The sequence below is a fragment of the Heloderma suspectum genome, chromosome 8, assembly GCF_057233095.1.
Source record: "Heloderma suspectum isolate Gila_16-S chromosome 8, 16-S_ref, whole genome shotgun sequence".
NCBI classification, from domain to species: Eukaryota; Metazoa; Chordata; class Lepidosauria; order Squamata; family Helodermatidae; genus Heloderma; species Heloderma suspectum.
The window spans coordinates 3,469,059-3,493,567 of record NC_139465.1 but is presented as its reverse complement, the minus strand read 5'-3'; the positions used below and the strand labels follow the sequence as shown (position 1 = coordinate 3,493,567).

Here is a 24,509-nt window from a genome sequence, read left to right as displayed (position 1 = left end):
CTGGATAAGAAATCTGCCTGTAATGAAGTCTTAAGTATGTGTAAGGGCATACTGCACATTCTTCCCCTGTTCACTCCTCCCCTCCCCCTTTCTCTGTTGTATCCTCTCTCTTTTTAATTGTAAGCTCCTCAGGGCAGGGATCTACCCTCTTGTACTCTGTAAAGTGCTGTTTACATGATGGTGTGTGTGTGTATATATATTTATACACGCACACTCAAGGTTGCTGGTGTCAACATTCCTTGGTGCTGGCATCAACGTTTTATAAACCCAGGGGACCACGTGCCTGGGGTTTCCCCAGCCTTGGCTGGTGTGTTTTCTTCTCCAAGCATATTTGAATGGGGACAGAACACTGGGATAGGCTGCCGGTACAGCTTTCCTGGGGAGGTTTCCACAAAAAGGGCCTGTGAATGGTCAAGTGGATAATGGATTCCAACCCTCGCTTTGCACATCTGCGCAGTCTCAAATCCACGGCCCGGTTGGGAGCTGGCGCTGGCATTTTGTTCCCTGGCTGTGGGATCCCAACAAAAACTAAGCCCCTGCCACAGTTCTCGGGTGGTGAACCACCAAGTCAGGGAGTTATTAGAGCTGCTGGTTTAGCCTGAAACTTCTTAGCCAAGCTCTTTGCCAGGGCAGGGCACCTGCTGTGGACTAATGTCCTCTCGAATTAAGTGCAAAAGTCACAACTTCCTTTCCCTAACCTTGAAGCACTTTAAATGCATACACACTGAGGGGCTGGGAGGCAGAGTGTGTGGGGGGGGCGGGGCGGGGCACGGGGACTAGGCCTGGAGTTGGCTATTCTGATACAAGTTGTCGTTTTTGAGTGGGATGAGAAGGCAGGGGTAGCCGTTTACGGAAAACCCAGAAGGGCTCAAAGAGGGCTCACATCTGCTCCAAAACGATTAAAAGCCAACCCCATCAGATCAGGGAGGAGCAGAATCTGATTTCTAATTAGAGAACATTTGGTTCCAAAAAGCAAGGCTGACGTAGAGCTGTCACTACAAATTGGGCAGTGTGCGTGTGTGGGGAGAACATTCCCAGCCTCCCCCCCATGCACAATAAAGAGGGTGGGCGCGATTCCTTGAGACTTTGTGGTTGGAAGGTCAATGCAGCCCACAGACACTTGGGAAGAGGTTGGGGGGCTGTGGAGAAGAAGGGGGACGAGTTTTTCTCTTTCAGATTGAAAGCATGAAGCCGTGAATTTTGACCTGGCCTGTGTGGCTCACAGCTGAAGGGTAAAGGAATCTGGCAGCAAGCTATTATAGTGACAGCTATTTCAGTGCTTTCGGCACCGAAGCGTGCGCCTGCGGGTAGAGCAGCCCATCTGCCGTTGGATCTCTCCTCTGTGAGTGGAGGAAAGGCGCACAGCTGGGAAGGAGCGCACCGCCTTCCTTCCTGTGGCCCCGGTGGCCTTTGTGCCACTCCACACCCCGTGCGGGGTTGGCCACGCCAGCAGAGCTTGTTGGCGTACAGCCGGACAAGCAACCGTCTGCCTTGCAGATGGGTGTGACTTCAGGCTGGGGCATTTTGCTGCCTGACGCAAAGGAGGAGATGGTGCCACCCCCCCCAGTCCCGGGAACAGGCGCAGCCTTGACTGGCAATCAACTCTGCCTTCAGCCCTGGCGATGGGCAGCAACCTCTGTCCCCCCCGAGGGCAGCAGGCTCGCGTAGGGGGCGCAGGGAGGTTGTGGGGCTTGTGCGGCGTTGTTCTCCAACACCCTGGGCCAAGCTCCACCCATGAGCCGGGGTCATGTGGCGAAGGCGCCACCGTTCGGCCACGGCGGCGAATCCACTGATGTTCTCTGGAGCGGCCTGTTCTGGAAGGACCACTTGGAGCTCTGTAGATAGGGCGTTGCCTTCTACCAGGTCAAGACTATTTGTCCATGCAGCCGAATATTGTCTATTCGGACCGGCAGCACCTCTCCAAGTTTGCTGATCTTTTGAACTGGACCAGGTTTGGGGGGAGAGCCTTGCACAAGACAGCTGCACTGGGCCCCCTCCCTCAGGGAGGCGACCTTCTCAGCAGCTGCCTTTGCTCCTCTTTATCCCCTTTCTCATCGCTGCTGCCTCTCGCTTGCTTGGCAGGCAGAGAGCCGGGAGCCCGGAGGCCGCGGCAGCTCCTGCTCCTCCTCCTCGCCGCCAGCACCACCGTTGTCAGGGCCAGGGCGAGAGGCAGGGGAGCAAGCAGGCTGCAGCGCTGAAGGGGAGGAATAAATCCAGGGACTTCTTGTCAGTGGGCCCCTGCTGGGACTTGGGCCCTCGGCAGGTGCCTGACCATGCCAGCCCTTGACACCGGCCCTGAAGATGACAAGAATCGCGCCCAGCACATAGGAACATCAGAGTAGCCCTGCTGGATCAGACCAGGGGCCATCTAGTCCAGCACTCTGTTCACACAGGGGCCAACCAGCTGTCGACTGGGAACCCACAAGCAGGGACTTTTCGCATGCGAAGCATATGCTCTATCCCTATGCTAGGAACCCTTGTCTCATACCAGTATCATGGGCTTGTTCCATTCATAACCCACCATGCCAAACAGTCTGTATCAGCCATGTATAGTAGCCCACAGGGGCCTCTATTAACCCACCTCTTGGTGCCTTCCTGGGGCTGCAAAAAGAGAGGAATTCTTGAGCAGCTGAGAGTGCGAGCATCTCACACAGAAGGCATCCCCTCTCCCACCCTCTACACAGGAGCCAAAGGAAAATGCAAGATCATAACTCCCCGTGTGAGAGCTGGTGTGGCGTAGCAGTTAAAGTTTGGGGCTGGGGCTGGGGAAGCCCGGGTTCTAATCCCCAATTGACCATGAAGCTCACTGGGTGACTTTGGGGCAGTCACTGACTCTCAGCCTAGCCTACCTCACAGGGTTGCTGTGAGGATAAAATGGAGAGGAGGAGGAAGGTAAATGTACACCTCCTTGGGCTCGTTGGCGGAAAAGGTGGGATATAAATATAACAAAAAAATAATACATTAATAAAACTCCCCTCTGGAAGAGGATCCCGCAACAGCTTGGTTTTTGCAGGATGACTCCTAGAAAATGGCAGGGGCTCAAGTGTAAGTTGAGGCTGGGGGTGCAAGCATGGGCTTCGGTGCTCTCTACATCACCTTCCCCTTTGCAAGCCCCACCACCCCTCTCTTGTCGTCTCATGCCCATAATCCGGGTAGTGGCAGGGTGGGGGTGGATCTTGTAAGCAGAATAATATCTGTAAAATCATGTGCATTTGCTTTAAGATCAGTTTCTTCCGGAGGGTTTACTTTAGAGCAGATCAGCCTAGGGTGGGGAGGATACACACAAAGAGATTCACAGGAAACTGCAGGCCCCTTTCTTCCCGGGAGGAGTGGTGGTGACGGACAAACCCCGCCCACCATGGGATGTGAAGCTCATGCAACCCAGCTGTGCAGGGCTGGCTCTTGCTCCTCGGCTGCTCCACAGCCCGGTTTAAACCAGGGCTCCTTAAGGCTCAGCTTCGGAGAACATCATCTCTTTGAGCCAGGGCTGGCGTCAACCGTAGCCATGGTCAGGCACCAGCTGGTGAGAACGGTGGTGAGAAGGGAGACTTACCGAGGGAGGGGGCCACTGAGAGCGGGGGCCTTTTCCAAGGGCCCTCCAAAACCTGGTGCCGGCACTCCTATGCGGGTATGCAGAGTGCTTTCCTTTCATTGCTGTATATCCATGCAGTATCCTTCCACGCGTCCGGGATGAGAGGTCCAGGTCAGTGGAGGCTGGTGACCTGGATGGCAGTGGGGCAGTGCATCCACTCCGGGTTTCAGTCAGAACCAGCTAAAACTCTAACGGAGCAATCCAAGACATTTTACAGCCTTCTTTGCTTTGCACCTTGGAGAGTCCCTTTAGAGTTCTGACTGGCTCTGACTGAAACCCGGAGCAGGTTCGCCACCCCACTGACATCTGAGCCACCAGCCTCTGCTGGTCCCAGTTCTAGTGAGGTTTGGGCTATGAAATCTCTCAGTCTAGAAGTTAATCCCGCCTGTTCAGACCCACTTGGCCCAGCTGCTTGAGCTAACCTCTCCTCTCCCTTTTCTCCTCCTGATTCCTCCCTTACTCTATTCTCCTCCTACCAGCAAATTCCACACTGAAACAGCCTGAGCGTGGACGGCTGGCATCCGCAGAAGCAAGCTCTTCCCACGGGGCTGGGGGGGCGGGGGGGCTGCCTTCTTGGCACTCCAAACACAGTGCCATATGGCACTGCCATTCGTTTGAAAGAAGACGCGGCAAGAGGCAAGAAGCGGCAAGCGCGGAGGTGGGTGGCATCTAAGCCCACCCACCCGGGCATCCGAAGCAGCTCTGGGCCTGTCGACAACCAGAACCGCCGCACTCGAGAGAAAAGAGTTTGGGCCGCAGACAGTGCTGGGAAGCAGGTCTGGCTGCGGAACTGTGTTTTGTTTGTTTCCTCCCGGAAATGCCAGCAAACAGCCCTCCACCCACATCCCTGCTGTGCAGAGCAGGAGAACGCAAAGCGCGCGCTTCACTCGGTTTCAGTTCTGGGAGGAAATGGAGCACAAGGAAGATGTGCAGGCAGACCTGGAGCAGGGGTGCTGAACCTCCATCCTGTGGGCCACATCTGGCCTGCCTAGGGCCCAACCCAGCCCTCCAGAGTTCCCCACATGGCCACGCCCCCCCCACGATTTTTGGTGGTTCCCTGGCTTTTGAGCGAATCCACCCACCGCAATTCTAAACGACTGAGGTGCCCCTCCTCAGGCTCAGCAGCTGGCACGAAGAGCTTTAAGCTAAAATAGGCCGGCACGTTTGACAATTTTTTGAATGGCTGGCTCCACCCATTTTGCCTTCGGCCCCTCCCACCACTGGATTGCGGCCCGCGAGAGCTTCTCCAGCATGGAATTCAGCCCATGGGCTGACAGGGGTTCGGCACCCCCGTGCTGGAGGCTGAAAAGCACTGCTGAGATGCTGCCCTTTGTGACCGAAAGCCCTGGAAAAGCACTTCTTGGTGCTAGCCATGCCAAGGAGAAGCAGGTTTCTTCAGACCACCTGTCTTTATGCTGCTAAGGCCGGCCATCCAGCATCCTGCTCCCTACAGCAAAGGGAGCCTCTGCAAGCCTATACAGCCAAGGCCATGCAAGCCTCCACCTCCAGTCCACTTTTAGGAGATCACCCACAAGGCTGCCACCCCTTCAACCAAACCATGCAGCAGAGTAAGGTGAGGCAACAGCTCGCCCTGCTCAAAGGACTCCAGCACACTTTAATGTTGTCCAGTTAACACCAGCTGACTGTAGGTGGCATGGACAGCCCGCACCTGAAGCGAGGGGGCCAGCAGAACACTGGGGCTTGTGTCTCCAAGGAAAAGGCGGGAGCCTACTGCTTAGCACTGTACAAGGGTGGGTGCAGAACCTCTTTTAGCCCAAGGGCCGAGTCCCATTGCGGAGAGGTTCTCAGGGGCCACATTCCATTGGTGTGTGGGGCCTAAGGAAGAAGGGGCTAAATCACCAGCGTATTGGAGCTTCAGGCACCTACTGCCAGTAACTGAGCCTTAGGAGAGGCATTTCAGCCTTTTAGAATGGCGGGGGGGAGTGCACAAAAACTGGGAGAACCCCAAATGATAAGTGCTTGGGGGAAAGGGGTGGGGCCAGGAAAGTGGGCGTGGCCTTCTGGGGAACTTCAGAGGGCCATATTTGGCCCCTGGGCTTGTAGTTCTGCACCCCGGCATAGAACAAGAGGGGGCGAGCGGTACGGTTCTTTTAACCAAAGGGGCCATTTCACTGAACAGCAAAGTGGGGGAGGCCGTCAAACGCAAGACCCCCTTGATGCTGGGTGTTAGCTTGGCTACTCACTCGGGTTTGGCGTGAAGGTGGGGTGCCGCGTCGCTCCTTGCGTGACGGCTGGTGATGGCGGTGGCATGTTCGGTGGTGTGGATCGGGACTGCGTCTTCACGTCGGCTGGCGAGTCAGGCATTGTGGCTGCCCTTATTCTCTGTGCTACCTGCAAAGTGCAGAGAGAGTGAGAAGGGGGAGAGAAAGGGATGGGGGAGGGGTGAGGACGTGAAGACACTACCTGGGAAGGGGGAAGTGCAGGCTTGGAATGGAAGCATGTGAGAAAGACACCATGCTGGCTGGGGGATGCTGGGAGTTGTAGTCCCACACACTTGGAGGACACCAGTTCGGGGGAGGCTGATGCCATCTCCAGTTATGCCAGGGACACCCCCCGGGGGCTGAATCATGTCAGGAGGTGGGCCCTCCATCTTGAAGCTGCACCCCTCCCCCAAAGCGACACCCTCTGATGTCATCTGTTTCCTAGCTCAGCGCTCCAGAAAGGAAACCCTTTCTGCACGGCTATTGCTAAAAGTGAAAAGATTCGGGTGTCCAGGCCCACAGGACACGAATCTGCACAAAATGTGCCTCTGATGATTTATATCCATATATGCAAATGTACAGCTAATTACTAGGATTTATTTAAATTTCACAGAAGATAAGTCAGCCACTTAATTTCCCATAAAAATAATCTCAAATAAAATGAGTTTGTAACCTGCCCAGAAACTTCAGCTGGTCCAAAACAGGGCAGCGAGATTGTTAACGTGGACTGGCCAATGAGATCACATTATGCTAGTGCCTTTCCAGCTGCGCTGGCTGCCAGTCCCTTTCTGGGCCAGATTCAGAGTGCTGGTTTTAACATTCAAAGCCCGAAATGGCTTGGGGCCAGGTTATTTGAAGGATCGCCTCCTCCCTTATGTGCCTGCCTGGATCCTAAGGTCTTCTTCTGGGGTCCTTCTCCAGGAGCCCCTGCCAATGGAAGTGAGGCAGGGGGCTACCAGGAAGAGGGCCTTTTCTGCTGTGGCACCCTGGTTATGGAATAAGCTCCCTGGAGAGGTTCGCCTGGAGTCTTCGTTTTACTCCTTTCGGTGCCAAGTGAAGACCTTTTTATGTTCCCAACATTTTAGCATCCTAGTCTTTCAGCTCTGATGATTTAAATCTGTATTGTAAGTCTCTGCATTGCTGCTAGGTTTTATTCTGGTTGTACTTTTATATTGCAGTTTTAAGCTTTTATATTTTATGTTGCTTTATGCTGTACTTGTGGTTTAAATTTCTGTGAACCACCCAGAGAGCTTCAGCTATTGGGCAGTATAGAAATGAAAGTAATTAAGTAACAGTAAATATTGGGGCAGGGTCTGGGAGAAAAGCCGGTGGACGGGAGGTTCCCTGAGTTATGCCTTCACTCCTCTCTTTGAACTCGGGGCATGTGCTGGAAGCGGCTGTGGGGCTAAGAACATGAGAAGAGCCCTGAAGGTGGATCGAACAACGGGTCCATCTAGTTCACCTTTCTGCCTCTCATTGTGGACAGGTTGACGCTTCTGGGAAGCTTACAAACAGGGCATGATGACAAGAGCCCCTGTGGCTTTTACAGGGGAAATTCAGCAGCGTACTGGTGCTGGACGTGGAGTTTCTGTTTCACCTTCACAGCTAACGGCCTTCGATAGAAATGGAACTAGAATGGGGCCAACGAGAAATGGGACGGAGAGATGAGCGTGCGTGGAGGAACCCCAAATTTGCACAAGTAGTATTAAAAAAACAAAGGGGGGAAGCCCCCCAAACAGCCCAGGGATGATTTTACATGCTCATAGCCACAGAGTATTGAGGGTCAGCTGGACAAGAAAAATGGAGACTTGGGGGCGGGGAAATGTAACGCAGCATCTTGTCCGAGGACGTGGCTGGCTGACACCTCCCCCTGGGCAGCAGGCGGGGTCCAGTCAAGTAGATGCACTCCAGGGGGAGGGGCTGCAATGCCAGGTTGGACGAGCAGAAGCGACCCACCCCCACAAGCCCTTAATCCACACACAGCGAGGCACCAACCTGTGCTAAGGATTTTCTGTAAGTAGAAAACAATACTAATGAGAGGAAAGGAAAATGCAGAACAGGGCACACAGAGGAAATCATCCCAGGAACCCACTGCCCGCCTCCCCCCTGTGTACGGCAAGGCAGAAGATGCACGTCCTGGTCTGTTGGAAGCCCACCCTGGGGGAGGGCAGTGGAATGCCCTCTGGAGGCACAAAGGAATTCACGGCAGGAAAAGTTCCTTTCTTCTGTGGCTGCCAAAGGGCTTTCCAGAACCTTCAGGGTGTAGGGGAGCAGCCCCATCCCAGATTTGGGCCTCCGAGCAGACCAGAAGCAGTGGGTGTGAACCTTCTGGCAAGACCTTTCTGCAGAATCCAGAAATGAGAACACCTCGATCTTGAACTGCTTTGCTGTTATGGTGAGGCTGTGGCTGTCCTGAACCAGTGCTAGCTAGGTCATGGTAATGGACCCAATCCAGACAAGACCGGAGGGATTTGTGGGACGGTGCTTCATCCACCCAGGTGAATGGTGTTCAGCCTATTCCAGATGGGGTTGCTCCCCGTCTAAAGCAGCCCTCTCCTAGCCTGGTGCATTCCAAATCATTTGACCACAACTACCATGAGCCCCAGCAAGCAGGGCTAATAGTTAGGAATGCTGAGACTTGTTGTCCCAAACATCTGGCGGGTGCCAGCTGGGGAAAGGCTGCCCTGAAGGATCAGGTTCGTCCTCAACAGTTACTAGGCATGACGGCTATGCATTACCTCCAGTATCACAGGCAGTATGGGAGGTTTGTTTTGTTGTTGTATTTAATGCTGCTTTTGAGCTTAGGGTTTTATGTTCTACGTTCTTTTTGGTTTTTTTAATTATGTTTCTTTATTGTAAGCCTCCCAGAGAACTTTATGTCATGAGATGTACGAATGACATAAAAATGTAGTAACAGCTTCGTTTTTAATTCCATTTTTACTTTGTTTTTATTATTGTTTTTAACTACACTTATTTTAAACTTAGTTTTATTACTGTTTAGCTGCCATGAGTCCCATTTTGGGGTGTGTGTGGAAAGATGGGGTATAAATCAAACAAATGAATAACTAATATTTGTAAGAGCTTTCCCCAGTCTCATACTTATAGATCCACATCTTATAGAATCATAGGGCTGGGAGGGGCCTACGAGACCATCGAGTCCATCCCCCTGCTCAGTGCAGGAAGCCTGATTCCCAGGCGGTCTCCCATCTAAGTACTAACCAGGGCTGACTCTGCTTAGCTTCTGAGATCGGGCACAGCCAGATGTTTTGGACTACAGCTCCCATTCAGCCCTGGACAGAATGGGCAATGGTCAGGAATGCTGGGAGTTGTAGTCCAAAACTTCTGGAGGGTACACGACTGGGGAATACTGTTACAGATATTATTTATTCATTTATTTGATTAACACCCCACCTTTCCAGGTTGGGAAGCCTGTAATAGAACATGATGCAGGAGAGGCCCTGCTAGATCAGACTGGAGGTCTGTTTCATCAGCATCTTGCATCCCACCATAGCCAACCAGGTGTCTCTTGGGAAGCCCACAAGCAGGGCATTTAGCCTCCGCCCCCGCTGTAGTTGGTGGCATCCTGCCTCTGGACATGGAGCTTCCCAGTGGCCATGGTGGCTTGTGGGGTAATGGCTGTGGCGGTGCAGAGTGATATCAGGATGGGACGAGGGCAAGGAGAGGAGCCGACGGAGAAGGACGGCCCACGGGCCAAAAGGAGCAGCTGCTGCCAGCCTGGTCTGTGCGAAGGCACCTGCCGCAGGGTTTCGGAGGCCGCCAAGTTCATTTCTTTCTCTGCCCCATTGAGAGGATGCACTTGAGTTTGATGGCTGAGCGCAAGTGTGCCAGCAGCTGTGGCGATCCATCACGGGGCCTCGTGGCAGCCAGGCGATTCCGAGGCCCCGATGAGAACCAAAGAAGGAAGGTATCCCCTTCTGCCGCCTATGCTTGGGGTCAGCCAGCGTCTCCTCGAGGTGACACTGCCTTTATAAGATCAGCCAAGCTTTGGAGCAGACGGGTGCTACTGTTAAACTTTAATCTGCCGCACTTTCCTAATCCACTGCAACTGTTGCACAATTAATTGAACCTCGCAAGACAGAGAGAGAGAGCAAAAGAGAGAGAGAGAGAATGCGCTCCAGGCTAAATAAAGCCATGATCTTAACTAAAGCAAGATGTTATTGGGGTTCACAGAACAGCCACCGAAGCGCAAGCTAAGCTTTTAACTGCTCGTTGGTCCGGCTCTCTGGTAGGGATTCTGGATGCCTGAGTTCTGCAGGGAGCAGAGGTCACAGTGCAGAGAAACACTTCTCAAGGCAGAGAAGCTTGGCATCAATGAAGGGCACCAAAGCAGCGCTTTGGAGCTCAATTCCACGCAGGGGGCGCAAAAGGACGCACCTGGAGAAAGCACGTATTTCTCAGTTCTCTTGAGAGCTTATACCGAGTCAGACCCTTGGTCCATCTAGCCCAGTATTGCTGATATTGACCGGTAGCAACACCTCTTCAGAGTTTCAGGCAGGGTTGTTCTGAGCCATACCTGGAGATGCCAAGGATCGAACCTGGGACCTTTTGCATACAAAACAGGGGCTCTACCAAGGAGCTACATACGGCCCTTTCCCAGAAGGGTCTCTGACCATTAACACTGGTGGGGTCATGCATCAGGTCTGCAGAACATATGCTTGAGCTGTGCCAGCCTGCCTTGATCTGCAGTGGCTCAGTATCGCAACAGAGGCAAGCGCCGGCCAAGCTGAGCAGCTCCTTCCTGCCCTGTTCATGTCCCAAACCGGTGGCACTGGGCTCGGCCAGGGCTTGCAGGACTCGCCCCTGCAAGCTTTATTTATTTATTTATTGCATTTATACCCCATCTTTTTTCCTCTTGCAAGGAACCCAAGGCGGCTTACATTATCCTCCTCCTCTCCATTTTATCCTCACAACAACAACCCTGTGAGGTGGTTTGGGCTGAGAGTGTGTGACTGGCCCAAAGTCACCCAGTGAGCTTCCATGGCCGAGTGGGGACTAGAACCCGGATCTCCCGGCTCCCAGTCCGACACTCTCGCCACTACACCACACTGGCTCTCACACTTGGCCAAGTGCAGGGGCTTCCCCTTGTTATCTCCCATCAGAGATCAGAGATTCCTCTCCCTGGGGCAGGGGACAGGGCTTGTTGGGGAAGGAGGCAGGGTTTGGAGAGGCTGGGCAACCAGGTGGGCAGGATTAGGTCTGTAGTCCAGGTGTTGCCCTCCACTGTAGCAGGGGGAGCAGTTCCAGTTGTCTGGCAACCAAGGATGGCTTCCTGCTTTTGGCCTCAGCGGTTTCAGTTGCAAACAAGGTTGCCTTTTCCAGAGGCCATTTTCCATGCTCTGGATTACTGGGCTGAGCTAGGAATATGGGGAGGTGTGTATCGCAGCCATGCCCAAAGCCAGAATCTCCCTATAGTGGAAGCAACAGATCCAGAAGTGCTGTGTGCCCTGCTCGATGGAACCGTAAGCAAGGCCAGCCTGAATTCTTTTCCTTTTTTTGTCACCCTCCAGCAGCTGTACTGCACTGTCTGCGGCAGCCTCCCCAGCCTGGCGCCCTGCAGATGTGATGGACTACATTTCCCATCAGCCCCAGCCAGCATGGCCATGTTGGTTGGGGATGATGGTTGCTGCAATCCAATCTGCAGGGCATTCGGGCTGAGGAAGGCTTGCAGTCCCAGGATCTCTTGCAGTGATGCAGCACATGCCCAAGCTGGCGGGGCAGGGACATGGCTGCCTCGCTGATCGGAGGGTTGTGTGCCAGCATCCACTCCTCTGTCATAGGAAATTGCCTTATGCCAGGCCAGGCTGTCCATCTTGCATAGTATGGTCTATGTTCAGGGCCGGCCCTACCATTAAGCAGAGGGAAACAAATGCCTCAGGCGCCAGCTGTTGGGGAGCAGCAGTGGCAGCCCCTCAGCTGTTCCTCATGAGCTCCTTAGCCATTCCCTTCTCTTGGAGGCCGGAGCTGTCTGTGCCCCACAGCCTGTCCTGCACTCCCTAAGCTAGCCTGCTGGCCTGCGGTGTGGCTGAGGGCCACGTACCGTGGCCAGTGTTGAACTAGGGTTCAATTGCCAATCCTTCTGTGCGCAGAAGCGGGGTGGGGGGGGAGGAACCATCTTGTCTGCTTCAGGCAGCAAAATGTCTTGGGCCAGCCCTGTCTGTACGGATAGACAGTGGGTGCCCAGGATCTGAGACAGGGGCCTTTTCCAGTCCCAACTGGAGGCGCTGGGAATTGAACCTGGGACCTTCTGCATGCAAAATAGGTGCTCTACCACTGAGTTACATTCCTTTTTCCTGCCATAAGAACATCAGAAGAGCCCTGCTGGATCAGACCAAGGGTCCATCTTGTGCAGCACTCTGTTCCCATGGTGTCCAACCAGCTGTTGACTGGGAACCCGCAAGCAGGTTCCAAGCATGAGCGCAACAGCACCCTCCCGCCCACGTTCCCCAGCAAGTGGCGTACACAGGCTCACTGCCTCTGGTACTGGAGGGAGCACAGAGCCCCCAGGACTAGCAGCAATCGACAGCCTTCTCCTCCAGGAATTTGTCTAATCCCTTTTAAAGCCATCCAAGTGGGTGGCCATCACTACCTCTTGTGGAAATGAATTTCATCATTTAACTCTGCGCTGTATGGAGAAGTCCTTCCTTTTGGCCATCCTGAACCTCCCCTGCAAGGGTCCTGGGCCTTCTCCCTTCCCACATTGTTTCATAACACAGGATCTCTCTCTCATACACACACAGAGACTTTTGCTCCTTATTTCATAATTCTGGCTTCTCGGGACGCTCCTCCCTTCCTGGTGGGGTGTGTGGAAACACTACCCATTGTTCATTTGATTGTGCCATTTCCCTTAGATCAGGGCTAGGCAACCCTTTGGGGGCTGTGGTCACATTTGGCAATTTGAGAAACTGTCCTGGGCACCACCACAAAATGGCTGCCATGGGAGGAGACAGCAAAGGACAAGTCATCTGCCCCAAAGACTTGAGTACAAGGCAGAAGTGGAGTCTGAGCCCCAACACACTAAACAATTCCTTTGAAGCCACCATTTTCAGCACCATCAGGAACCTTCACAACAGTTTTACAGAGACTGCAGCTGCCAGTAATAAAATGTGTTAATTAAAAGAAAATTAAGTGGGAGGGGCACCTTGGTGGGTGCCAAGAAAAGTGTTTGGGGGCACATGGGCGCCCTCGGGCCCCACGTTGCTACGCCTGCCTTAAATGTTTGCAGTGTTAAGTATTCACCATTCTCTAGTCCCGCTGGTTAAAAAGTGTCCATGTAGCCAGCGTTGGGATGCCTCCCTCCTCCTTCTAACGCACATTGAGGAGGCTGCCTCATTGGCCCATAAATGATGCCATGTGCAGCTGGAAGACCTCTCCTTTCTTTGCCAGTTAGAGGGAGGAATTAAAGACTCTGTTATTCTGTCAGGCCTTCCCTTTTTAGAACGCTTGTTCCTTTTTCTGACTCTTGTATATTGTTTTTAAGTTGTGTTGTTTTAAGCTGTGCTGTTTTATTGTTGGATTTTTTTATTTTTATTTTTTAGTTCAAAAGTTGTTTTTAGTTATATGTTGTTTGTATATATTGTCCCTGTGTTTTTATGTGTAAATGGCTTTTAAACTTTGTATATTGCATTTTAATGTTTTAACTTTTTGTAAACCGCCCAGAGAGCTTCAGCTATGGGGCAGTATAGAAATGTAATAAATAACAATAAAATAATATTGAAGGCGTTGCCCTGATCTGGACCCCGGGAGGGTGGGATGGCCTGCCAGCCCTGGATGCTCCCAAGCCCCGGACGTAGCAGGCCTTATGTGAAGCCACTCCAAAAATGCAAAGGGCCGTCCAGTATTCCAGGCAGTGCAGCCAGGTTCCCAGGCAGCCGCCGCCGTGTCTGCGAGAAAGCCCCGACGGATGGGTCATTTTCCATATTATTTTTTTTAGATTCCGCCCTCCAAAGAGTTATGCATTGTGGAGAGAGCTCTGGAGGGGAGCCCGCGATGGACCACCTCCACCCCCAGCAAAGGCTGACTTCTCGCCATTCCCAGCATGTGGCTGAGTTTGGGCCAACAAACACCAGCGTTGCCGGTTGTAAATCACGAGGCAGCTCTGGCTGAGGCCAAGCAGAGGGAGAGGAGGCTCCTCTCCTGGCTCGGTGTCTTGGAGTCCCTTTGGCTCCGAAGCCTGTCCTGACGTTGCAAAGCATTCCTGGCCTCTCCATAGTACAGGCTGGAAAAGGGCTGGGGGGATGCTATGCATTTACCTAATCTTTCCCCACCTCCGTTCCCCTGTCCACAGGGCTTAAAATGTGAGCCAGGGCTCCCAAGGGCCCAGCCCTGGAACCTGTTTGCAGCGGCAGAGTTCAGCCTGGAGTAATACCGAGAAATCAGGAAGAGCCTCTGAGCATGTAGGGGTGCACAACTGCATCTGTGCAGCGATTCATTTTTTGATTTGATTTGTACCCTGCCTTTCTACCCAGAACAATGGCACTCCAAGCCACTTACAATCATAGGTAAAACTTGTGATTACTGTGAAATAAAACAAATGATTTAAAACACAATTATAAACACAACAATAACAGAATAAAAACAGCATCCAACCCAACAGACCTGTTTACACACCAAAGCCCTGCTTGAATAAAGCAGTCTTTGCCTGCCAGCAGAAGGACAGCAGAGAGGGAGCCAACCTAGCCTCCCTCGGCAGGGAGTTCCACAGCCTGGGAGCGGCCACTGAGAAGGCCCTCTCTTGCATTGCCATCAAATGCACCTCTGAAGGTAGCAATCTCAAAAGGACAGCCTCTCCTGAAGACCTTAAGCCCTGGGCAGGCTCATACGGGAGGGGGTGGCCTTTCAGGCAGCCTGGTCCCAAGCTATATAGAGCTTTATAGGTCATAACCAGCACTTTCAGTAATGCCCAGAAACAGACCAGTAGCCAGTAAAGCTGTTTTAACAAGGGAGTCACGCACTCTCTGTAACCAGCTATGAGGGCTATACTGATAGCTCAGTGGTAGAGCATATGTTTTGCAAGCAAAAGGTCCCAGGTTCAATCCCTGGCATTTCCAGGTAGAGCTGGGAAAGACCCCTGCCAGAAACCCTGGAAAGACACTGCCAGTTAGTGCAGACTGTATACGCAAGATTGAATGATATGGCGAGGCAAGGTGGTGTAATGCTTAGAGTGCTGGATTGGGACTGCAGATACCCAGGTTCAAGTCTCCACCCAGCCATGAAACCCACTGGGTGACTTTGGGCTAGTCACTGACTCTCAGCCTAACCTACCACACAGGGTTGTTGTGTGTGATGATGAAATGGAGAGAAGAAGGACCACATAAGCCGCCTTGTGTTTGCAAGAGGAAAACAGGTGGGATAGAAATATAATAAGTAAATAAAAAATAGTTTCCCTTCATTGCTGCAGCCTTGCCGCCCTGTGCCCACACATAGCAAGGCAAGGAAGGAGAGCTTCCCAGGGAATGGTGCCATGAAGGAGATGCGAATGAGTCCACTCTCTCCAAACAAGGTACTGCTGCTAGGTCCCCTGATGACCATCTCACAGCAAACCGTCGTTTCACAAATTGCACAGAACCAAGCCAGGGTTTGGCAGCAAGTGTGCATTCAACAGTGGAGGTGCAGGCAGACCTGGCCCTTTGATTTCTACAAGACAGCTGTTTTCAAATACACATTCATGCCTGAGATGTTTAGCAAATGAACACCTAAAAACATGTGTAAAGCCTGTTGCACCGATGGACTGCTGTCGATTGTTGTGCAAAACCAACTTTCATCACATATTCTGACTGAATAATAAAACAAACTCTGGCTGGGGTGTGCTGGGAGTTGTAGGACTTCTTTTTGTCTAAACATGTGTAGGATTGCGCCTTCACAGTCTTAGCTGTCAGTCTTCTTTCTCTCTCATTCTCACCATAGAATGCGACAGGTTTGCTGCAAGTGGGCATGCTCAGCGTGGTCACTTGCTGATTCCAACAGGCTGAATCCGGAGTTGCGGCAGTTTGTTCTTAATGGGGAACCTCTGCACTTTAAGAGGAAATGGCTGCACCTTCGGCTTCAGCCTGTTGAAATGGGCAAGTGAAAATCCTGAGCATGCCCGCTTGCAGCAAACCTGTCAACTGCGCAGTGGAAATTTGCCCTGATGTTTCTTTGTCTTTACATCCACTTTTGGGAGCCCCTTAACAGACACAGACCCATCCAAGATGCCTTTGGTGATATTCTTTAGCTCTCTAATATCAGCTGCTTGTGGAATTCAAGGAGAGCTCTGTTCAGCTAGAAATTCAACCAACCAACCAACCAATCCTAGCTCCAGTCATGTTCTCAAATATCACTAAAACTGTCCCAGTTTCTGGTTGAGCATTGGAATGGCAAGTCTCCATCTGTCCACAGAAGATGTTGTTGTTTTTTCTCCCAAGGAAAAAATGGATTGTCTGCAAGCAAGATGTTTATGCTGGAAATTTTGACAGGGCTTTAACAAGACCGGCAGCTGGTGGCAGTTAGTTAGACCATACAATACATTTTGCAGCAATGGCTGGATACCGTTTCAGAGGGTTTTGTCTACTGCCTCACACCCTTTGTATCTTGGCTGCAAAGTCACTCACTGTCCGCCATCTGCTTGGCATACTGCTGCAGCTCTGAAGCCCTGGTGGAGGCAACAGAAACAGCAAATTCCAATAATCCTTGGGATCCTCACAACACCCCTGCATGGTGGGTCAGTACTGTTACCCCCCTATTGCAGATGGGGAAGGCTGAGAGCAAATAGCTCAGCTAAGGCCACCCTACTGTGTCCATGTCAGAGGCGAAATTTGCACTGGGGACTTTATCCTTCATATCTCAGGCTGCAATCCTATGCACCCTTACTTGGGAGCAAGCCCCATCAAACATAGTAAGACATGCTCAGGATTGGACCCTCTGTCACCCTGCCACACCGGCTTAATCATTCTAATCTAGGTGTCTGGGACTTGCAGCCCGACACCTCTGTGGGCTCCAGGTTGTGGGATGCTGCTGTTGCAGCTCACACTAACATTTGAACAAAGCAAATGCAAACACAGGAGCACAACCGAGAGAGTGATTTGCCAGGGGCTGGAAAGCAGGAGCTGTCCCTGGTTAATAGGGGCAGCTGGAGAATAGGTCAGGTCCCAACAAAAAGCGGATCCCCCCTCCCCCTATTCACGAGGTCTGTCTGACTTTCTAGGGATTTTTACTTCTTGAGGGAGGGGGTTTAAAATTGTGGTTGCAACACCACAGCTGCAATCGCTTTACTGAGACAGCTGACAGCGGTGGAAATGCACACCAGACATGTCTGAGCCAGACACACCCAGGGGAGCAGAGCTGTGAGGTGAGGACTGGCCAGTTTTCACACACAAAACGCTGGGAGCAGAAAGATGCTATGAAGGCAATCTGGGGGCACGAAGGCCATATGTTATGGCTGCAGTGCCGTTTGGCTGGGGAGGCAGGAAAAACAAGGCACAGGATGGCAGGGCTGGGATTTAGGTAGCCACTTTTCTCTCAGGATTGCAGGAAGCCGCCTCATCCTGAGTCAGGCCCTTGGTCCATCTAGCCCAGTATTGTCCACACTGACCGGCAGCAAGGGTTTCTGGCAGGAGTTTTCCCAGCCCTACTTGGAGATACCAGGGATTGAACCAGGGACCTTTTGCATGCCAAGCAGGGGCTCTGCCACTGAGCTACACTGACTTAGCAACTGTTATGCGGTGGGAATCAAGGGGAATGGGGCTGCCTGAAACATTGCATGCATGATGCTCTCTGCAAGCCAGTGCTGTTTTGGCAAGCCAGGCCCCTGAGCCTTGGCTGTGGTACCCATGTCTCCTCAGACCTCCTCAGTTCCACTTGGACCTGGCCTCAAGGCAGTCGGAAGGGAGAAACAATGGCTTGAACCTGACCAGATGTGCTTGTGGCTGGGCGGAGAGCGACCTCATTCCCCAGATTAAACCAGTGCTCATTGCATGCAACATAGGCAACAGCCTTATACTGGGACAGATTCCTTTGTCCACCTGGCTCGAAGAGGTTCTCCAGGGTAGCCTTGCCCAACCTGGGACTCTCCAGATGCATCGGACTATAACCTCCATCATCCCCAGCCAGCATGGCTTGTGCTGGATGATGGTGGCTGTAGTCCAACACATCTGGAACCCCCTCATAAACTTCCATGAATGAGGCAGGGCAATTGTGCCATAAAAGCCTCATTTGGAAACATCCCTGATCTTTAAAAAAAAACCCAGAGATGCCCGTTCTTTCTGCATGCGAAGTGTGGGCTCTCTGCAGACCAAGACTGGCTGCTTAATTTCTAATTCAGCCGAGAGGGGCTGAGAGGCAAGCCTGCCAGAAAGAAGTGGGTCAGCCTTGGGGACCTTTCGCCTTAACCTTTGTGAGAGGTACTGCGCTCCACTTATGCTCAGATGCCTGAGGGCAAAGCGTTTACAGTTTCCCAGGGGCTCAGTTGTTGTGTCGCGCTTTGGCTGCCGCAAAGTCTTTCTTGGGCCCAGATCCTGTTTTCAGACAGATTTCCAGACTGGTCCGCTCGCTTCTATAAATTTTCCACTCCTCTCTGCTATCCCATGCTGTTTTTGGAAGTGCTGAGCGGTGAGAAGCACCATGTGGAATACTGTGCATCGCTCTGACTGATGACAGCATTCCGGCCACCACTGATGCCTGAGAATGGAGCCTGGCATGGTGTGGGCCCACTGACAGACCCCCCCACACACACACACTTCCTGCTTTCTTTATAAATACTGTCCTGAGTGACAGCGCGCAGCCAAACAGCAGATGGGAGCCAGCAGAAGGCCTGGCATGTCCGGAGTACTGTCATCCTTGGGAGACTGCAAAGAGATAGCGGATCTGGAATGCAGGCAAGAAGAGCCAGAGCCTTTGCGAAATGGGATGTTTCAGTGCGCATGAAGTGCAATGCTGCTCAGAGGCAGGCCGGTGTAACCGTCAGGGCCCTTATGGAAGCATTACATAGCAGCTGGTCAGTTCCCACCTCTGCCGCAACCTTTCTTATTACTAAGCTGCTTAGTGCATACAGGACATCTGTATCCCATTCCTTTGCACAACCATCATGCATGATAATACTCAAGTGCGAACCTGCTCAACTATTCCTAGTTTTACATGCTCCCCACTTCCTCGAGCGTGACGATGCTCCGGGCTGGTGCTTCTCAGGTTTGGCTTCCTCTGGGAGGAGAGAACACGGGGGGCTTACGGCATTTTTGTAATTTCATTCTCTTTAATGTTGATCTCGGGCGATTGAGGGCTGATCGGATTGGAGCCAAACAAGGGGGAAGTATCGGCACTCTTGTGGGAACAGCAAGGGTTGCAGCAGTGCACATTTAAAAAAGCAAATTAAAAACAAAGGGGGAGCCCTGTGTAAAACCCCCCAACCCTGATGTTTGAGCTCCCTCCTTACAGTTTGCAGCCTGGGGAAGATATGGAGCCTGAAATAGGACCACTCCTACAATAGGGGGGAAGGGGCCCGCTTGTCTGTTTTAGGCGACTGGCAGAGAAGTGAAGAAGAGTGTAAATGCAAACAAGACATCCACCCTCCTACCAGGCAGTAGAGCTGTTGTCACCAGGCAGAGGCACCCTGCATCCCATCCACTCACAGCTCTCTCTCTCTCTCTCTTTCTCTCTCTCTCCCCCCCCCCTCCTGCTTATCCCAAAATCTCTCCTTTAGATCTTTCCCCCCACCAAGCATTTACCCCCTCTCCTCTGCTGGGACTTCACTGTGTCGCTTTCCATGCTCAGATAGCTTTCCCCATTCAAAACATCCCAAAGATACCTCTCTGCATAAAGAATCCTCTTCTAGGAACAATGAGCTTCCACCAAGAAGTATAAACTGGCCTTCCTAGGACATTAAAAAGTATTATCGTCCTTTTGTCAAATCTCTGACTCTGATTAAGCATTGCTTTAGGGCAAGACCCAATCAATCAATCACTCAATCAAATGCAATCATTCTAAGAGGTAGCCCACAGTCATTCCCATTTCACAGACTGGAGATTCAGGCTTTGAGAGAATGAAGGGTGAGTTTCTGTGGTTGTGCAATAATTTGAACCCAAGCCCTCTTACGCAGGCACTTTGCGTGCGTGCAGGAGCAAAGGACCAGCCTGGGCTGACGGCCCCCACTGCAGCACACAGGGAGTATGGGGGTTGGGCATTTGGAACACAGCTCTCCCAAGATGCAACCATTTGCAATGCATCATCTGAAAAGTTGTTCCAGGATCTTTGCAGTGTCACAAAGAATTTCGTGGTGCATCCTTCCGCACCATTCCCAGAATCCTGGCCCTTGCTCCTGAGTCACCTATGCCTTCTTTGGCAGTTCAAAAGATATAACTGTCCCATCCCGTCCCACAAAGAAAGCTCCTATAAGCAGGCATGCTCACTGTCTAATGACAGGCACATGCTCTTCAAAACTGGGGGTGGGTGGGTTTGTCTTTTTGCAGTGTGCACTCACACCCAGTCACGCCTGCTGGTTGAGGCAGAGCACCAAACACAGCCATGTCCTTACCCGCCCCTCCAGGGTCAAATACACCCTCAGCTTCACTGGAATGATGGAAATAAACGCAGCTCTAATATGTGCCTCAACACATCCTGACTTACTGGCGTTTCGCTTCTGCCGCTGAGGTCTAAAGGGCAAGGCTCCCCCCCCACCAATGGAAACCCAGTGAAGCACCTACAGGGCCTAACAAAGCTCCCCCTGAGCCACTGAGGTCGGCATCACAGGGCCCTTCCAGGGCTGCTTTCCGGAGCCCACGGCAAGTTCCATGGTGTTCTTTAGAGGTGCCAACTGTCGGTATTTAATGGGCAAATTCAGAACAGGCCCCTGCCAATATTGATTGACTGATTGATTTGATTTTGTATTCCGCCCTTCCTCACAAAAAACGAAGGGTAGCTAACAACCCATATAAAACAAAATATACCACACAGACAACATTAAAATCACAACTCCAAAATCACAAATATTTAATAAAATACAATAAAACCATCAACAGAAACAAGAAAAAGCAAAAACAAATAGAGCACTTGCCCATACCCCAAAGCTCACACAAATAAATAGGTCCTTGAGCTTTTCTACATGAAGCATTTATTGTGTGTTTGTCATTCCTTATTCATGGTTGTTTACAGGTTCTTAGACGATGTTGTGACCCTCCAGTTTCCCTTCTGTTTTTTAAGAGCACTTTCGGGGGTTTTAGAGTGGGGAAAATAGAGTAGTATGTGTGAAAGCGAAAGAAAATGTATTTTCCTACTTGTTGCATTAGTCCACTATAACACGGCAGCACCTAGAGGTTATGTAGCAAAAAGCAGGAAAGGAAAAGCTCTTCATATAGCACTTGGATGTCAATTTTATGACGAAACCAAAAGTAGATATATCAGATTAACAGCCTCATGTAGAAAAACTCGGGAAGAAATGGAAGCAGTGACAGATTTTACTTTCTTGGGCTCCAAGATCACCGCAGACGGTGACTGTAGCCATGAAATTAAAAGACGCTTGCTCCTTGGGAGGAACGCTATGGCAAACCTACACAGCATAGTAAGAAGCAGAGACATCACCTTGCCGACAAAGGTCCGTCTAATCAAAGCTATGGTTTTCCCAGTAGTAATGTATGGCTGTGAGAGCTGGACTATAAGGAAGGCTGAGCGCCGAAGAATTGATGCTTTCGAACTGTGCTGGAGAAGACTCTTACGAGTCCCCTGGACTGCAAGGAGGTCCAGTCAGTCCATCCTAAAGGAAATCAACCCTGAGTGCTCATTGGAAGGACAGAGACTGAAGCTGAAGCTCAAATATTTTGGCCACCTAATGCGAAGAGAAAACTCTCTGGAAAAGACCCTGATGCTGGGAAAGACTGAGGGCAAAAGGAGAAGGGGACGGCAGAGGATGAGATGGCTAGATAGCATCACCGATGCAATGAATATGGACTTGAGCACACTCCGGGAGAGAGTGCAGGACAGGAAGGCCTGGCATGCTATGGTCCATGGGGTCACGAAGAGTCAGACACGACTGAATGACTGAACAACAAAAAATGACAACAATATGGGGGACAGCAAAATCTCTGCTAAGAGGGATTTCCACAGCCAGGGAGCCACCAGCAAAAAGGCCCTGCCACGTTGGTAGTCCCACAGGAACCACATCCCTCAAGGGCACCACAAACTAAGCCTCTCTGGCCTACAAGGTACCTGGGCTCTGAGCAGTTTAGGGCATTGCACACTAGCACTAACACCTTGAACTGGGGCCAGTAATTCACTGGCAGCCAGTGCAGAGATTTCAGAACTGGTGTGAGAGGCTCACATCTCACTGGCCCTGTCAAGACATGGGCAGCAGCATTCTGCACCAGCTGCTGCTTCCAGACCATCTTCAAGGGAAGCCCCAACTACATAAGATTACAGTAGTCCAATCAGGACGTTTTCAGAACATGGACTTCCATTGCAAGGGAAGTCCATGCTCTTTCACTTTGTCCCAGATTTTGCATAGCCTTGCCTCTTTTCTCCCTGCCATTCAAACCCCCTTGAAGAGAAGTCTTGGTTTGAAAAGAAGTCTTGTAAAGGATGCTACGGCAAAGGAACCTAGGAAACCCAGGAAGCCACCTCCCACCAAGTCAGATAGTTGGTCCATCTAGCCCACTATTGTCAACACTGACTGGCAGTGGCTCTCGTGAGTTTCAGGCAGGAGCTTTTCCAGCTCTTCTTAGAGATGCTGGGGATCGAACCCTGGACCTTTTACATGCACAGCAGGGGCTCTACCGGGGAGCTACGTCTCTTCCCCACAAGCAAAATAGAGGTGCGTGTGCTTAAAAAAAGAAAAAGGGGAGGGGAACAGAAAAAGAATTGAAATTCAGAACCACAAAAGGAAGGTTCTGTGATTTCTATAAATTCTGCAAATCTGCATTGATTTATTTACTTTGCATAAGTATAATTGTGAGCCATATGTAGCTGCCTTATTAGCCCATATAAGGTCAGGATCGGTTCTCTGAGTGGCAGTGGCTCCCCAGAATCTCAGGCAAGGGTCTCTCCCAGACTTTGGGACTTGAGATTCTTTTAACTATGGGAGAACCAGCCAGGGAGTGAAACTTTAAGAGACAGTTTGGCTTCTCCCTTTCTGCTAGCCATGGTAAGATGCAAGGAGCTTGGCAGGGCCTGGAATCCTGCCCCTTGTTCCCCCGGAAACCCTGCTATCTCTTCTCTCAACTTCCTCCCTCCAGCTTTGAAGACTGCACCTAGCATTGCCCATGAATTTTAAAGTAATGAGGGCTAGAAACTTGATAAGGTTCTGTACCCAATTTGGTTGCTTTTTTGTGCTTGCACAGATTTGTAGCATATACACACATGCCTGATAACAGCAATGTGAAAGCAACATGTTAAGGATTATTATACCAGAGATGTTTCAGTGGAGACAGAACCCAGTTTTCACTAAGGAGGAGAGTTTAAGTTGTTTCCCTTCAATTTCAGAGGACTTGCTGTGACGTGTTTTGAGCTCTTCTGTGCACGCCTGCATTGGGCGGATTTCGAAGGCATCCTGGCCTTACCCAGCACCATTTTGCTCCTTTATGCACAGTCCGCGTGAGCTTAGCAACCATTGTTGGAACTTGGGGATGCAGGACAGAGAGCCTGTGTTTGTGTGTTGAAGGAGCATGTGACCCCCCCACACACACACACTCTATTTCCATATTATGCAGCAGGAGCCTGTGAACAGCGCTGCTTCTTTGGGCAGGAGTTACAAATGTCACAGCGATTCCCTACAATGACTCAAAGGATGCAGGAATTATTATTTTTTTCCCTTGGGGTGGGAAAGGGAATGGGGGGGGGAGTGAAATAATTTATCCCGACTGCAGAGAGCTGTGTCTGCTTTCCGACATCTGCTTTCCATTAAGAGCAGCACAGCGCAGACGGCAAGAGTGAGGATCTAAAAAAATGAAAGGATGGCTATTTTTGTCCTCTGGACCGAGAGGGCTGGCCATTGGCACCCTACACCTCCAGTGGGAATGGAAGGCCAAATCCTGGTCTCTCTCCCTCCCATCCTCTCCCTGCCCATTAATTCTCCTGTGACTGGAAGCCTGAGGTTTGCTACCTTGGTGAATTCCATCCCATGCAGCTGGACCGCTTTTAGATTCCAGCTGGAGCTCGAAGTGATACAGGAGGGAATGCCTGTATGCTGGTTTTGATGGAGAACAAATGTTCTTTCATGGTATAGATAAACCCAACAGGCTAAACCAGCCTTCCTCAAGCTGGCGCCCGCCAGATTTCTTGGACTACAACTCCGATAATTCATGCACCTGGGGATTAGGGGAGCTGTAGTCCAAAACAACTGGAGGGTGCTGGGTTGGGGAAAAATGGCCGACATTGTTACTTCCTTGACTTGGGCCTGATCAGTCCAAACCCTAGGAGGTGGTGATTGCAGGAAGAACAAGAGCAAAAGAGAACATTATTTATTGGGTGGATTAGAAATGTAATAAATAAATAAACGACGTTGGTAAGAGCATTAGGCATGGATGGCACAAATCATGCAATAGTAACCCCCCCCATGCCAAAATGCCCTTCCTCGCAGCCTGAGCCACCCGCAAGTCATGACTAAACGGCCATGGCACCCTGTGGGTTCAGCCAAGTGCAGGCTGTGAGCCTCAGAACATGAGAAGCATTCTGCTGAGCCAGGCCAGAGGCCTATTTCATCCGGCATTCTGTTCCCACAG

General features: G+C 51.4%; 1 protein-coding gene across 7 annotated transcripts in view; it reads right to left on the bottom strand.

Moving 5' to 3' along the window:
• The window catches only part of CBFA2T3 (CBFA2/RUNX1 partner transcriptional co-repressor 3), an 83,266-nt gene that overhangs the window by 27,888 nt on the left and 30,869 nt on the right, over positions 1 to 24,509 (bottom strand). For all 7 annotated transcript variants that reach the window (XM_084812752.1, XM_084812747.1, XM_084812746.1 and 4 more), the window contains exon 2: positions 5,797 to 5,944. In XM_084812752.1, coding sequence (XP_084668878.1) covers positions 5,797 to 5,917 — 121 coding nt within the window. In that variant the 5' untranslated portion in view covers positions 5,918 to 5,944. The remainder of the gene's footprint in view (positions 1 to 5,796; positions 5,945 to 24,509) is intronic.